Genomic DNA, 16,538 nt, shown 5'->3' with positions numbered 1-16,538 from the left:
GGCTTGTTTTACAAAAGACAAGAACAAGGCCACGGCGGCGGTTTGCGCCGGCAATTTGAAGACGGCTGAACTCCCGCTGTGAGTCACTGGGTGTTTTTGTGCCGCACAATCAGTCAAATTTATCAAAACTTTAATTAATTTTCTTGAAGTTTGCATCCAGACAAGGAAGGGCAAAGTGAGTTTGCTGCGGAAACAATTTAGATGACCCATAGGCCAATATAGGCCTACACGTGCACGTTTTGGGACCTCTTCTGTATAATTGAATTTAAATGGTGATTTATTTCAGCTGTAACGCAGCGTTGCTTTTATACATATAATTGTATATACGCGTATCGGTTTTGTGATACGAGAATGCTGGAATTGTCCTACTGCTTCTCTCTGCCGTGGCGAGTGTCACGGCGTTCCGGTCTGGCCAGCCTACATAGCAACGTCCCGATTTAGTCATTCTGCCTGGTTCACCCTCTCGCCCACCTACAGACATCAACGTGTTAACGAGCTGGTTATCTATAAATGGTGCTTCGTATTCTTCAGGCAACAATATATTTCATTATAAAATTAGCACGTGCTCTTATTATCTCGACGAGCGGAAAGCTTTTCGTGTTCCTGACTTAAATCAGACAATGGAGTGAAAGAACGGTTAAGCGCGACTCCAGGGTCTTTCACAGCAAGACGGGGAGAAGTGATTTTTTTTTTCCTATGGAGCTCAGATGGTCTTGCGACTGTAAATACGGTATCAGTGGCTCACGATCCGATTTGTCCGTGACTCGAGAGTAGGCGGGACTGGGCACCGTGACTCACCGCACGACCCATCAATCAAGTTAAATGTCTTGATCTTGCAGCCGGGGACTGCCGCCGACCCGCCGTCGACTCAACGGCTGCTCCATGGTCGTGTATGTGTGTGTGTGTCTGTGTGTGTGCGTGTTTTGCAAGGACTTGTTACATTGTGCAGACGAGCCAGTGATCTCACTCCGACGGCGGACCAGCCAAAGGAAATTCAAAAAGTGTCCGGTGGTCTTCGCCCCCTTCGATTGATGTGTTCTTCGTCGCTGATGTCGTCCGACAACTTAAGTTGCTTTTTTCAGATTTCGTTTCATTTTAACGTTTTTGTATAAGTACCGTGTAGGATATATCCGGACTTGACAGTTCTCGGCAAGGGTGAGTGTTGCTATCTGTTTTACACCAAACTGGGCTGTGGAAATTCGATAGGAACCTGGAATTTTGGGACGGGACGGTGGGTTTTAGTCTGTCACCAGTTAACTGTTATCAGTTAGGTGGTGTTCTTGGTTTGAATTGTACGCAGTTGTCTGCTGATCGTGAACTTAAACACTTTTGATAAGGCACGCCGCTTCAACGATATGCCAGTGGGAAAATATTTGGGATTGATGGATTATTGGGAGTAGCCTATCTATTGCAAATTCAGCCACGTTTTCTGTGACTTCAGTTTCATACAATGAACGTAGGCTAGCCTACTTCGTAACATGTTGTAGCGTTGGGTTTATGACTGTCAAAATGACCTGGGGTGGGCTATTGCTAGATCAAGCAGTATTTTGTTGGGTTCAGTAGCGTAGTTTTTGCCCTTTCTTGGTAATAGGCTGTCATTATCTTTTCAGTTTCTTTTTGTTTTCTCCATTTATTAATTGAGCCACGAACTGTTGTATCCTATTGTGTAGCTGCCAATCGGTAGCCTACTTTGATGTCATCAGTAGCCCACAAGCAACATGCATCGTTGCTACGCCTATGGTAATTTTGAACGGTGTTCAGCGTGAGTATAAGTACTGGCAATTCATCAGCATAGTGATCGGCATCTGTAGCTGGCGACGCGATGACAGCAGCATTTGTCAAACATTAAAACTAAAGTTACAGCTCAAAGCAGTCGTCAGATAATCGATTGCTGCTGTACATCAGATTGTCAATCAAAGGGCATTTCGAACTTTAGCTGACCCTTCGATTTCTAAATGTGCGGATTCGTCCCTTTGGAGAGTAGGTGTTTTGGAATGTTTTTTTTCTTTCTACATTCCAAGTCAGTGTTCTATAACTCCACTGCTTCCAGTTACCAGTAGCTTGGTGATTGTTACAGTTCATTGCTTCCAGTTACCAGTAGCTTGGTGATTGTTACAGTTCATTGCTTCCAGTTACCAGTAGCTTGGTGATTGTTACAGTTCATTGCTTTCAGTTACCAGTAGTGATTGTTACATCATCATCACATAGGTGATTTGTGATATCGCACCATAAAGGGTTAACACGAACAACTGAAGTGGCCGCGCTGTGGTTATTTGAAAACCAGTCTGGATTCCTCCTTCGTGCGCGAGCTTCCCGATGACTGCGGCCTGGCGTTTTTAACGAGTATATAAGCGAGTGCGTTGACATTTTCGGCAGTTGATTTGACCTGAGCGACCATGACCTCTTTGATGTCCCTTTGTATGTAGATCCAGAAAGTCGAAGTCTGCAGAACAGTTTCATTCATTCGTTCATTCATTCGTTCATTCATTCGTTCATTCATTCATTGTTGAAACTGGTTCTATTTGTAGACTACCTCAGGAGAGAAAACAACAACAACAACCACTAACAACCACCAAAAACAACAAAAAACAACAGCAACCATATATACGTATATTTACTACAGTGCGAGGTGGCTCTGACTCCACTGTGCCTCGGGTCTACCTGTCTGTGTGGAGGAATATTGGCGGGGTGTAACCCAGAACATGTCCGCTCTTCACCCGTCCAGGTGCCCACAGAACATAACTGAAAGTGCGGCTTTTCGGCCAAACTGTCCCTGTCCAGGTGGCTTTAAGAGCAGTCCCACCCCCGCCTCCACAAGCCCCGCCCCCTGCCTGCCCAAGCCCCGCCCCCCTCTCCCACAGGTGCAGGCACGGGCTATTGCCAATGCTTTTGGCCAGGCCCCGTCGATGCAGGATTAGACAGGCACTTCTAATTTAGCAGTTAATCCAGATTAAGGCTGTGTGTGTGTGTGTGTGTATGATGCTATGGCAAGGAGATGGTGTCTAAATTAAGACTTCCAAAATGATAAAAACGCAATTGGTTGCCACTGTTGCAGTATCTGAAAATGTAAAAAAATCTTGCTGCCATATATATGCTTTATTTAGACTGAATTGTTTAAATAAACCAGATATATGCACCACCATGCATATGAAGTTGTGTGTGCAAAACTCTCTGCGAAGTGTGTGCACACTTCAGATATTAATAAAGAAAATGCCCTAAAGACAATTTTTATTTGCCTGCCAACCACCCGTATCCAAGGTGACTTACAGGCTCACCATTTCTATGCATTATCCGTCCATACAGATATTTATAGGTTTTGACACTGTGCCACATTGCTGATTTTTAAACATGAACGTGGAGCTCTTTTCTGTATTCGGAAAATACGGTTTCACGGCATGTCCTGGATTGCTCTTGTTGTCGTATACATAAAGCAATTAATCGACTTCTGGTTAATTTTGTCCAATTTTAAGCGGTCAAGATGATTCCTACCCTCCCCACCCCCCCAACCCCCTGTGAGTTTTCAGACATGGTAGAGCACACTCAAATTAGCCCAGGGAGGGGGAGGGGGGGCGGTCAGGGGTAAGGGGTAAGGAAAGAGGTCCCTGGGTGATTCTCAGTAAGCGTGGACTCCTCGGTAATGAACCCCATTACTCAGCTCTGTCAGTGTGTTTGTAAACAGCTCTTTTAGCGTGCTGTGCTTGCTGTTTCTTGGGTGACATCGCCACCATTTTTAATTAAAACGGGGACCGAAGCGTCGGATATGGCCTCGCGTGGGGGTTAGCAATCGCAACGGGACGGTCGCGGCGGTCGTGTCGAGCGGTTACGCGAGATGGCGGGCGGTCGGTGGCCTGGTCCCCATTGGCTCGTGCGCGTCGTCCCGACGATTTGACCGTGTGCTACGCTGAGCCACGTCTCCCCTGATTGGCCGCGGCTGTACGTGTCATGCACTCGCGTGACCAAAAATGGCGGCTTGCGTTTTGGTGGATCCAGACTCCCCCCTCCCTAATGAACCTTCCGGTGCATTGTCTTTGTACTGCACACCCCCAGCCCGTCCCCCCCCCCGGCCCGTGTTAAATTTGTAATGCATTTGTCTCCATATTTTTAAATTTTACCCAACTTGAGGGTGATGGAGGAAGCAGTCCTGCAAAGACCGTGACACCTGTGACAGGAGACCTGTCTGCGGTATTCCGCGTGTTCCGTGTCTCAGCTGCGCGGTTCTGTCCGGCTTCCGCCAGTGTTCCAGGGTCCGGGGTCAGTGTTCCGCGGGACCGGCGGCAGCTCGCCTGAGGTACACCTGAACTGCCGATAAAGTGGGTCAGCAAAGACGCAGCTGCTGGTTTTTACAGTCTGGGAGCTAATGTTTAAGAGGCCAGCTTTTGGGGGAAAGCTACTATTTAGGGCATCTTGTTTAGTGCGCCAACAACTGTGTGCTTTTATTCACTCCAGTTCTATTTTCAGGACTGTTTTCTAGTCTTTTTCAAGTTGAACACACACACACACACACGCACACATACACACACACACACAGACTAAAGTGTGACCACTTAAGTATTTGGAATGTACTCTTTCACACCTGTGAGGGTACATGCAGAGTCACCTGGAATACTCACAGACTGTAAAAGACAAACAGACACATCCGCTCAAGCACGCACACACACATGCACACACACAGGGACACACACACACGCACACACATACACACACCAGAGCTACTCATGCTTTGGACTCTTGGACTTGACTGCCATCTTTGCCAGGTTGGAAAGGCTCTCTGTAATCAGGTGCGCTATGCTAGCTGACCTGCTAATGCCATACTGTGCAATCCTCATATAAACACATTGCATGTACCATTACACAAGATAAAAAACCCTTCTGTGCCTTATTCAGCTATAAAAACTAATTCATGTCTCTACAGGTTCCATAAACAACCGCGCAGTTTTTGTTCAATGCCCATGTTAGTGTTAAGGGCCTGAAATTTTATAAATTGCCTGAAAAAATTACAGATTGAGATTCACTGAAATTGTTGAAAAATTGCATATTGAGATTCCCTGAAATATATTTTTGGTTAAAAAAAAAATAAGCCAAGGTGTCTTCTGTTTTCTGCATGAGCCAAAAGTGAACTTTTTTCTTTTCTTAACTGAATGACGTAGCGCCACACCACAGGGTTCTTAACTGTGTGGAAAGCTGGAGGTATAGGCTATCTAACCCCAATACGTCTTCAAGTTGAACGTAAGTCCGAATCTTCCAGCCTTCTCTAGTCCACTGCCCAATTATCGTGGCATCCCGAGGAGGAATGTGTTATTCAGCATCTAGACACTCAGTTCCGCGGCGGCCATTTTCATTTCCACTTGCATTGTGTTACTGCCGTTTAGAAGACACTGATCCAGAGCAACTTGTAGGACTTTTACATATTGATCGTTTACAGCTGGATATATACTGAAACAATTCAGATTAAGGGCTTTGCTCAAGGGTGCAACGGCAGTGTCCTACCTGGGAATCAAACCTGCAACCTATAGCTCACAAGCCCAGGTCCCTATCTTGCTCGTGACTGTGCCTGTCCGCTCGTGACTGTGACTGTGCCTGTGCGCTCGTGACTGTGCCTGTGCCCGTGCGCTCGTGACTGTGCCTGTGCGCTCGTGACTGTGCCCGTGCGCTCGTGACTGTGACTGTGCCCGTGCGCTCGTGACTGTGCCTGTGCGCTCGTGACTGTGCCTGGGTGCTCGTGACTGTGACTGTGCCCGTGCGCTCGTGACTGTGCCTGTGCGCTCGTGACTGTGCCTGGGTGCTCGTGACTGTGCCCATGCTCTTGTGACTGTGCCCGTGCGCTCGTGACTGTGCCCGTGCACTTATGATGGTGTCCGCGTGCTCAGGCTGAATCACACACTGTTCAGGGGAGCTGTGGCTCCCACAACACTTAACCTGAGTCTGACCTGCACTTATGGATGGAAGTCCTGTCTCTGTCTATCTCTCTTATTCCCTCTCTCTCTCTCTCTCTCTTATTCCCTCTCTCTCTGCCTCTCTCTCTTATTCCCTCTCTCTCTCTGCCTCTCTCTCTTATTCCCTCTCTCTGCCTCTCTCTCTTATTCCCTCTCTCTCTGCCTCTCTCTCTTATTCCCTCTCTCTGCCTCTCTCTCTCTTATTCACTCTCTCTCCATCTCTCTCTTATTCCCTCTCTCTGCCTCTCTCTCTTATTCCCTCTCTCTGCCTCTCTCTCTTATTCCCTCTCTCTGCCGCTCTCTCTTATTCCCTCTCTCTGCCTCTCTCTCTTATTCCCTCTCTCTGCCGCTCTCTCTTATTCCCTCTCTCTCTGCCTCTCTCTTATTCACTCTCTCTACATCTCTCTCTTATTCCCTCTCTCTGCCTCTCTTTCTTATTCCCTCTCTCTACATCTCTCTCTTATTCCCTCTCTCTGCCTCTCTCTCTTATTCCCTCTCTCTGCATCTCTCTCTTATTCCCTCTCTTTGCCTCTCTCTCTTATTCCCTCTCTCTGCATCTCTCTTATTCCATCTCACAGCACAGAGCAGTAAACACAGAGCTTGCAGCACAGAGCTCACAACAGAGGGAGAGAGAGAGAGAGAGAGAGAGAGAGAGGGTGGGAGAGAGGGAGAGAAAGAGAGAGAGAATGGGAGAGAAGGGGAGAGGGAGAGAGGGAGAGAAAGAGAGAGAATGGGAGAGAAGGGGAGAGGGAGAGAAAGAGGGAGAGAGGGAGAGAAAGAGAGAAAGAGTGGGAGAGAGGGAGAGAAAGAGAGAGATAAGGAGAGAGAGCAGATCAGGTGTCTATGCCGCGGTGTTGGAGCGTCTGCATGCCAGTACTCCTCCTCGAGCTTACAGCTCAGCTCTGGTCCCTCTGTAGGTGCATTAATATTTCACACAGCCACCTTTTTACTGGGGGGGCGGGAGGGGGAGAGAACAAGGAGAGCGAGGCGGAGGCTGATGCCTTGGAGTGAGGCTCTGTTCTTTTTCCCTGGTCCTCCAGGAATACTCACAGACTGTAAAAAGCAGACAGACACACACACACACGCACACACACACACACATGCACTCACTAACTCACACACACATCACACACTCAGAACACACACACACTTATCCCTACTCACGTATGCACACACACACACACACACACACACACCTACTCGTAGACACGCGAGCACGGATACACACACAGACACGGATACCTACTCACACATGCACACACACACACACACACACATGCGCACACCACAGCAACACACACACAATGAATCCCACAGCTCTTCTTCTCTGTTTAGCCGTCTCTTTCCCGGTCTCTGTGTCTGCACTGGAAGGTTCAGGGTTTAATTACACACTGTCTGCAGCGGGAATGACAGGCTGTCAGCAGGTGGCGGCATCAGAGAGCGCCCCCCGGTGGCGTGGCGCGGGAGCGCGGCGGCCGATCGCCCGCTTGCTCCGTGTTGCATCAGACTCGTCTCCCTCGGCCCACTTCCGAGCCTCATTATTCCGCCCCTTCCCTGGAATTCCCCCCCCCCCTTTCCCGTGACATTCCCACCAGATCCGTGGGATCGGAAGCCTCTTCTTTTGTTTTTTTTTTGGTGTACGTGGGCTACAGGCTTAGGCGGAGCAGGTAGAGCCGGGGGGGGGGGGGGGGTGGCGGGGGAAGCAGACAGGAAACGGAAGACAGGAAGCGTCTGGCAGCTCCAGCGTGGGCAATTCCCGTGGAGCAGAGGATTGTGGGTGGAGGTGGGGGAAGCCTGAAATCCGTCCTGCAGCTGCGGGCTGAACTTGGGGTGTGCGGTGATCCTGTCGGCCGTGACCCGGATGGGTTACACTTCACATGATGCACAGTGCGTGTGCGTGTACGTGTACGTGCGCGTATGTATGCCTCTGCGTGTGCGTGCATGTGCACTCCACAGTTGTGCTAACCTCTTAGTCCCACGTCTCCTTAACGTACACTTACATTACCTCAGGTTAACCTCAACCTGTCTCTACCCTTCCGGAACATTCTCTCACGACATCTTGTGATGTCACATAGCATCTTTAACGGACAATCACTAGGCTTTCCAGCTGAACAGCTGGTAATCGTGAGCAGTGGAACAGTGGTACTAAGGGCTTATTCAGGGACCAGGTCTGAGAAATATACCAGGACCGGAGTGCATGACAGATTGAGTGATGCACAGCATTTCATACTTCTACGTGGAGTTTAACTAAAAGTGTGTCAATTTTGAGTGAAAATGCAGAAATTCTATCGACTTTTTGGAAGAATAATACAGAAGGAAAAACAAAAGAGAGGAAAAGAAGGCAGAAGGGAAGAAAGAAAGGGGGGAAAAGGGGGGAAGAGAAGAAATAAAGATAAAATATAGGGGGTGGGAACAGACAGGGCCTAAACAATAGGTTTTTAAAGCCGTTCTGGGTTCAGAGAGAGGGAGAGAAAGATGCAGTAATTCAGTATGATTAGCCATGCCCAACACATATGTGTCTTTGAAACCTCCACCCCCATTGCATGCGCGCACACACACATATGCACATACAGCTCAAACTATGTACTGTATGCAGGCATGTATGTGTATATGTATGTATGTATGTGTGTGTGTGTGTGCGTGTACACTGTTGAATGTACTGGTTCCCAAGCTTTAGCACTTTCTTTTAAGGTTTAAAATATGTAATTAGAACGTTCTTAACTGAACATTCTAATGCTGATGTCACAATCACTACTGGTAACTAAAAGCAGTATTATTTTTTTGTTGTTGTTTTTTTTCAAAATTCTAAGTCAGTGTTCTAGAACTCTTTTGAACTTCTGTTGCTTTCGATTGCCAGTAGCGATCGTTACATCAGCGTTAGAATGTTCAGTTAAGAACATTCTAATCACACATTTATGATATTACACCTCGAAGGGTTAACGGTGTGACCCTGGTGGGAGGGTGTGGAGGTCAGAGTTTGGAGTGTGGGGGTGCGGCTGCAGCTGCTGGTCAGGTGGTGCTGAGTGGGGGAGGGGCCTGGCTGGACCATAAATCGGGGTGGGGGGGTGGGGGTGGGAGGGGAGGCCAGCTCTGGACCCAGAACGCCAAGGCTTTTCTGCTGCTTTTCTGTGCTCCTTGCCAATTAATCGCTCAGCTAAAGCATTTGATTACACTGTTAAGTTGCCACACCTGGGTTTTCGTGGGTCTGAATAGCTTGCTGATTTTTGGCTGGACCGCAACAGCGGGGCCAGCCCTACAAACGCGAATGTCTGTGACTGACTGACTGAGTGAGTGATAAAGTTACACCGCACATGTCTGTGACGTCGGCCGGTTCGGTCCAGCTGTATACTAGGTTTTAACCTGGTCTTGTTAAGGCAGGGGACATAAAATTCTTTTTTAGGGCCCTTTTCACTGTGCCGGGCTACTACAGCCTGGCTGAATCCCCAGTGGAAATCCTACAGGAACCAGATCCCCAAGGCAGCACTAGGCTTGAGTTCCTGGGCTTTTTGGCCCACAGTGGAAAGGGGGCTAACATGGGCTGAGAGAGACTCGTCTGTCTTCCCTGGCTGGTTCGACTGAAACATACGATAGAACCCCCTTTGGGTACGATTGAACCCCTTTTTTTGGGGGGGTTTTCTTTGTGGGGGAAAAAAAGTTCATGACACCGCAGTGGCTCTGGACTTCCGGGTCCGTGACCTTGAACATGTGAGGGGAACGGCAGGTAAAGACCTCTCACACCTGCACGCCTGCACACCTGGGCCAAGTGCCTCGTCACCGTAGGCGTGGTTAAGTCACGCAACCGTGTCATCCTGAATGGAACCCGCCGGGCATAATTAATCATTAATTATTGCTCACTTCAGTCTTCAGGTCTTCCGAGTAGGTTTTTTTTTTTTTTTTTTTTCACCTGACACGGCATGTAAAAGGAGGTGATGAGGACAAAGGTTAATCTGATAAGAGGCAGTACTGGAGTCATTACGTTAAAATAACGTCTCTCTCTCTCTCCCTCTCTCTCCCTCTCTCTCCCTCTCTCTCCCTCTCTCTCTCTCTCTCTCACACTCTCTCTCACTCTCTCTCTCTCTCTCTCCCTGTCTCCCCCCCTCTCTATCTCTCTCTCTCTCTCTCTCTCTCTCTGTCTCTCTCTCTCTCCCTCTCTCTCTCTCTCTCTGTCTGCCCTTAAGGATCGGGCTGTGTTTGGGCACACGGGTTTGGGCACACGGGTTCGGTTTCCCGGCTCGTCGGCCTCGTTGCCGGTCCTGAATGACCCGCGTGTGTAGCCCGGCGTCAGCGGCCGTGTTATTCCCAGACCTCTACGCTCACGCGTCCGGTGTGCAGCTGTACGAGGATTATTACTGTGGCCTGGTCAAGTGACATTGGTCACGAGTTCTCTACGACACATGCTGGGCTTTTAGGTGAATCCTGCTGGGGACTTCTTTTTTCCTCTTCTTCTTCTTCTTCTTCCTGTGTGGGAAGTGACATCAACTTTTCTGTGAGGCACAAACAAGAAGTTACATCAGAGGCTAATTTTCGTTCTGTACCATCTCAGTAGGCTGGAGCGGTAATATTTACGTAAAGCAAAATGGAAAACAAATTTTGTTCTAAATAAGCACATAAACTATTCAAACTGGTACAGTTTACAGTTTGTGCAAATGGTTTGGAGGAAATGAATGGATTTCGATTTACATATGTCGATTTATAATTGATGTATTTGGAGTGATTTATAATTAATTCATTTTAGCAGATGTCTTTTTCAACGGGAACCTGCACGGTGTACATGTTTAAATAGTTTTCATTTGTACCACTGGTTATGGTGTGTCATACCGCGTGTCAGATTGACTGCTTGAGAGCACAGCAGCGGTGGCTAACCCCCGGACTCGGACTTTCCCACAGCGCACCTCCCTGCTCCACAGACGAACGCTTGCAGGACTCTGAGACGTTCGCTGCTAAGAATAAACCGTGATCTCACCGCTTCGGCGTATCGATCTGCCGGAGGTTACGCAGGGAGGCGCTCCGCCATTTTGTTCGACGATGAATGCCGCGGTCCTGTTTTCTCTCGTTAAAACAAGTGAAAATTTATTCTGTTTAACGTGTTCATAGAGGTCGCTTGCATGAGGGTTTTGCATGATTGTACTGTAAGCGATTGTAGAGACGGAGACGGCTTATATTTGCACAAATCAATAGCGCCAAAAATAAGACTTCCTGTTTGGTGGCAGCGTACATCAGTACAATTACAAATGCTCAATCATAGCATTAAAGGGAAAGCATGCGAGCTACACATCATGCTAACGTGTGTTTGCACACGCTACTCAACCACTGGTCTGAGTAATGCTTCGGAACCAGCATGATTTTAGGAGTAGTGTGTTCACCTCCTTGTCTCCTTTATTGCAGCTCCCTCTCTCTCTCCTTCTCTCCTCCCTGTCTCTCTCTCTCTCTCTCCCTCTCTCTCCTTCTCTCCTCCCTGTCTCTCTCTCTCTCTCCCTCTCTCTCCTTCTCTCATTCCTCCTCTCTCTCTCCCTCTCTCTCTTTCTCTCTCTCTCTCCTCTCCTCCCTGTCTCTCTCTCTCTCCCTCCCCCTCTCTCTCCCTCTCTCTCTCCTTCTCTCTCTCCCTCTCTCATTCCCCCTCTCTCTCCTTCTCTCTCTCTCTCTCTCTCTCCCTCTCTCCCTCTCATTCTCTCTCCCCTTTCCCTTTTCCTTTATCTCTCCCTCCCTTCCTCTCTCTCTCTCCCTCTTCCCCCTCTCTCTCTCTCTCATTCCCTCTCTCCCTCTCTCTCTCTCTCTGTGGCTGCATCACAGTACGTGATTCCCACGTACTGTGCAGCGGCGCTCTAGCCCATCTCCCCCGTAGCCCGCCGGACGCTAAGCGTAGCGGCTAAGCGTAGCGGCCGCCCCGCGCGCGGTGTGCGGACGCGGTTAGCGGATCTGTGGTTCGCGCAGCCGGGGGCTCGCGCCGCGCGTCTCACGCGTTTCACCCCCCCCCCTCCCCCCTCGGGATCGGGTCCCTTCCATTACTTACACCCAGAAATGATAAAAAAAATAAAAGGGAGAAAAGGGAAGAAGAAAAAAAAAGGCAGGCCTAAATGTCTCTCAGGGTCGGAGTCCACGCTGTGTGTGTGTGTGTGTGTGTGTGTGTGTGTGTGTGTTAATAACGGTTCGAGAGGACGCTAGCATGCTAGCTAAGGGCGCGCTGAAAGGGTAGACACAGTTAAGGGAGCGCGTGTGGCTACCTGGGGGCGGTAGGGCCCAACGCCCTGGGCACAGACCCAGCGCCAGGCTGCGCTGCCTGGCTGTCCTCTGGCACGGAGGGGGCCCCCAGTACGTAGCAGTACACCCCCACCCCCCCCAAACCCTAACCTAACCCACACCCCCCTCACCCCGCTAGCCAGCCTTCCCGGCAGTCTGTGCCCGTCGGCCGGTCCCTCCTCGTGGACATCTGGGCTCCCTGGCGTAACAGAGGCTGGCGGGGGCACCGCTGGGGCCGTGCCCACTCTGCAACGGGCACGCGTGCCAGCCTGGCCGAACAGAGGCCCTCTGAGCCAGCGACCGGGCCCTCGGAGAAAGGGCGCATTCTTCAGAGCCTGGCGCGCTCCGCACGCCCCCCCCCCCCACCCCAAACACCCCCCCCTTCCCCAATTATATCAATGGAGTGCAGTAAACGCCACTCCACCCTTATCATAAAGCTGTCTATTATCACACGGCCATAAACTGACTCCTGAACGGCAGCATTCAGACGGCGATTTTAACACAGTGACTGTCTATTTCTGTTCAGCGAGAAAAAGGCCACTCACTGGTGACTTTTTAATTTTTATTTTTACTAACTTGCTTTTCTTTTTCTTTTTTTGTCACTGTTGAACACACTGTTTTTTTTTTTTTGAAAAACATGAAATGTGTTCAATATAATATGATTAGTGTGTTGGGGACGTGTTCTAAAAGTAATTAGTGTGTGTGTGAGGGGAACATGTTCTATATATAATTAGTGTCGGGTGGGGCATGTTCTGTAAGTATTTAGTGTTGGGGGGGGGGGGTCTGTTCTCTGTGTTTCTCTGTTGGGGTGGGACAGAATGACTGGATTTGCAGTTGCCTGGAGAACGTGCGGCGGCAGTGGTCCAGATTGTCCCGGTCACGGGCAGATTTGGGGGGGGGGGGCGTGGGGGGGGGGGGGGGGGTTTTGTCTGATCACATGAAACGGTCTCGCCCCGCTTGGCGACACCATCGCTGTCCCATTGTCTGAGCCCCTGCTTGAACGGGAAGCACCCGTGGCCACGTGGTGTGTTTTGGGATGGGGGGGGGTGGGGGGTGGGGGGGGGGAGCAGCAGGACACCCCGTCTGTCCTGTTTGTGTCACTGGAAATGGAGGAGTTCACGGCGGTTATGGAAAGGGGGGGGTGGGGGGTCGTTCACTGAGCCGCCTGCTGTTCGTCCCAGAACGTTAGACTGGGCCGCCTGCGCTGCCAGCTCTGCTGCTCATGTCCCGCTCCTGTTCCCGCTCCTGTTCCTGCTAACAGCTGCTGCTCCTGTTCCCGCTCCTGTTCCTGCTACCAGCTGCTGCTCATGTTCCCGCTCCTGTTCCTGCTACCAGCTGCTGCTCCTTTTCCCGCTCCTGTTCCCGCTCCTGTTCCTGCTACCAGCTGCTGCTCCTTTTCCCGCTCCTGTTCCCGCTCCTGTTCCTGCTACCAGCTGCTGCTCCTTTTCCCGCTCCTGTTCCCGCTCCTGTTCCCGCTCTCACTCACCCCCCCCCCCCCCAATCAAGAGGAAGGATAATCAGGAAATACTGTCACCTTCTTTTTTCAGTCCCTGAATATCTCAACCCAAAGCAGAGGTGGGTGTGTGTTAAGCAAGCACGCACATGCACACACACACGCACGCGTACGCGTACACATGCACACACACACACATCAAGAGCAAAATTTGCACTCAGATATCAGGAGAGTTCACCGTTCAGTAATAAATCCAAATACCAGCAGCCCCGTTTCTGAGAGAATCAAGAGCAGAAATTCAGTATTTCCTGATTAATCAGGAGAGTAGTCGCTGCAGAATTTGGACAGCGCCTGTAGGAATATATCTTATGCCTATGGGACTGGTGCATTTTTTGTTCTCATGTTATCCTAATCTCTTATGTGTTGATTGTTGAAAATGTTCCATCGACACCAGTGTAGTTCAAGAGCGTACAGCAAACGGCAGCTACGCTTGTCTGTATCTAATGTCGGTGTGTAAAATAAAAGTGTGTATATTAACACTTTGGTGGTGCTGCAGTAGAACAATAAGGGCGTTGAGGGGTGTTTTTTAAAGCAGTAGTGTATGGTGGGGTTGGATGGCTCGCTGATAGATGGGGTATGAGAGTCATGTTCATTTCTTCCTCTGTCAGTCTCTCTTTTCCACTCTTTTTTTTGCAATGCACACATAACCAGCAAAACTGCAGACAAAGGACTTGGTGTTTGTGTGTAGGGTGGAGTGGAGGGGGGGCGGTGGGGGGGGGGGAGTGGGAGGGGGCTAAGGGCACAGGGGTGCGGGGGGGGGGACGGTGGGGGGGAGGTTGTAGATATGGGTGTGTAGGGGGGGGAAGTGGGGGGGGGTGATGCTGGACATGTTCGCTGACTTTATTGTTCTCTGTTGCCGGGGTGATGGGAGGGTGGGTGGTGGGCGGTTTTGGGGTTGGGGGGGTTGGGGGGGGGGGGGCAAAGCTCCGGTAACAGCTGTGCAGGCCGAAGCCTTTTACTTCCTCTGTTCCAGAAGGCCCTAAAACAAGAGAACAGAAAGGGAGAGAGAGGGAGAGAGAGAGAGAGAGGGAGAGAGTGAGAGAGAGGGAGAGAGAGAGAGAGAGAGGGAAAGAGAGAGGGAGAGAGAGAGAGTGGGGGAGAGAGGGAGAGAGAGAGGGAGTGGGGGAGAGAGAGAGGGAGAGAGAGGGAGAGAGAGAGAGGGAGAGGGAGAGAGAGAGAGAGTGGGGGAGAGAGAGAGGGAGAGAGAGAGCCTGAGGGCAGAGTTCTCTGTGAAGTTCAGGCTCCTCACTGGGGGGGGGGGGGGGCCGAGGGGAGAGAGAGGGGATGGAAGATTCAGAAGCGAACACACCATGAGCAAATCATTTTGTTTTGACTAGTTTTTGTTTTGTTTTTTTTTTGGTTTATGCTCTCTGTGTCACTGCCTGGATTTAGAACAAGGGTCTCAAAGACTGTCGGACTGCAGCGTCTGCTGGTTTTCAGTGTGTGTTTCAGTACCTAAGTGCTTAATTTGAGTCACTGACTGCCTACAGAGTCTGCAGGACTGGAGTTAAACCTGCAGACACTGCGGTCCTCCAGGACTGGAGTTAAACCTGCAGACACTGCGACCCTCCAGGCCTGGAGTTAAACCTGCAAACACTGCGGCCCTCTGGGACTGGAGTTAAACATGCAGACACTGCGGCCCTGCAGGACTGGAGTTAAACCTGCAGACACTGCAGCCCTCCAGGACTGGAGTTAAACCTGCAGACACTGCGGCCCTCCGGGACTGGAGCAGCAGACACAGTGGAGTTTGGGATGCCTGGTCTGTCTGTGTGTCCTTGTTTCAGTTTTTTTTTTGGGATGAGCATTTTAATGTCACTAAGAGGAGCAGAGCGCAGGGCTGTGCTGTAGTGTGGGTGATTAAGTGAGAGGATGATTCATTTTAAAGGTAAGCAGCGGAGAGGGGTGACCCGTCTGGAGGGGACGTGGACAGAATGTGGCGGGCGGGCGGGCGAGGGGGAGAGAGAGGCGTGGGAGGACAGGGTCGCCAGGGCGACGGGCTGGGTGAGCAAGACCCAGACACTGGCACGCTCGCACACGCCACAGTGCCCCCCCCCTACCCCCCCCTCCCCTCGTACCCCACCCAAACAGGCACGCTCCATCCACCCCGCCCCCTCCCCCCCACCCACGACCCTGCACCAAGCCCCCGGGAAGCTTTTGTGTTGCCAGACGCGTCCCTGGATCCTGTGCCACGCTCAGCACACCAACCGCACTAACCGTCTGAGGATGGAGAGAAGGGGGGAGAGAGAGAGGGAGGGAGGGAGGGGGAGAGAGAGGGAGAGAGGGAGGGAGGGAGGGAGGGAGAGAAGGAGGGAGAGAGGGACAGAGGATGTGAAGAGTAACAACACACCAAAATGTCTGGTTATTAAACATAATGCTAAATAAATGCGTAATCTAGCACACACCACAGACACACCAGGCACACACACACACACACATACACACACACACAGACACACCAGACACACACACAAACACACACACACACACAGGCCGTTCCCGACAGAATCAGATTTCTTTGCTGTAAAGCGATACACGAGGACGTGGGCTGGCCTGACCGAGCACATAAATATCCGGGGACAGTTGACCACAGAGGACCCAAACAAACCCGCCGGAGGACCAGCTAAAATGGGGCGTGAGCAGCAGCGCCAGGGAGCAGCAGTGCCAGGGAGCAGCAGCGCCCGGGAGCAGCAGTGCCCCGGAGCCCAGGGTTTGGGAAACACAAGAAGCATTCGCAGGGAGAGGAGGTGGCGGAGACTTCCAGGAGTGAAAAATAGCACCGGCATTTTTTACATTTTTTTTTTTTAATCCAGCGAGACGGTCGGCCATTTTCAATTTGTGCCTGATGGCACCGATGC

General features: G+C 50.7%; 1 protein-coding gene across 2 annotated transcripts in view; it reads left to right on the top strand.

Annotated features, from left to right (window-relative positions):
- The first annotated feature begins 792 nt into the window (after nt 1–792).
- The window catches only part of LOC118219440 (SERTA domain-containing protein 2-like), a 40,080-nt gene continuing 24,334 nt past the window's right edge, over nt 793–16,538 (top strand). Inside the window, exon 1 of one of the 2 annotated variants that reach the window (XM_035402588.1) lies at nt 793–890. In XM_035402588.1, coding sequence (XP_035258479.1) covers nt 883–890 — 8 coding nt within the window. In that variant the 5' untranslated portion in view covers nt 793–882. The other variant, XM_035402591.1, reaches the window with a different exon arrangement.

The sequence above is a fragment of the Anguilla anguilla genome, chromosome 2, assembly GCF_013347855.1.
Source record: "Anguilla anguilla isolate fAngAng1 chromosome 2, fAngAng1.pri, whole genome shotgun sequence".
Taxonomy (NCBI): domain Eukaryota; kingdom Metazoa; phylum Chordata; class Actinopteri; order Anguilliformes; family Anguillidae; genus Anguilla; species Anguilla anguilla.
The sequence above is the reverse complement of the archived record's forward strand: the minus strand, read 5'-3'. Positions and strand labels throughout refer to the sequence as shown.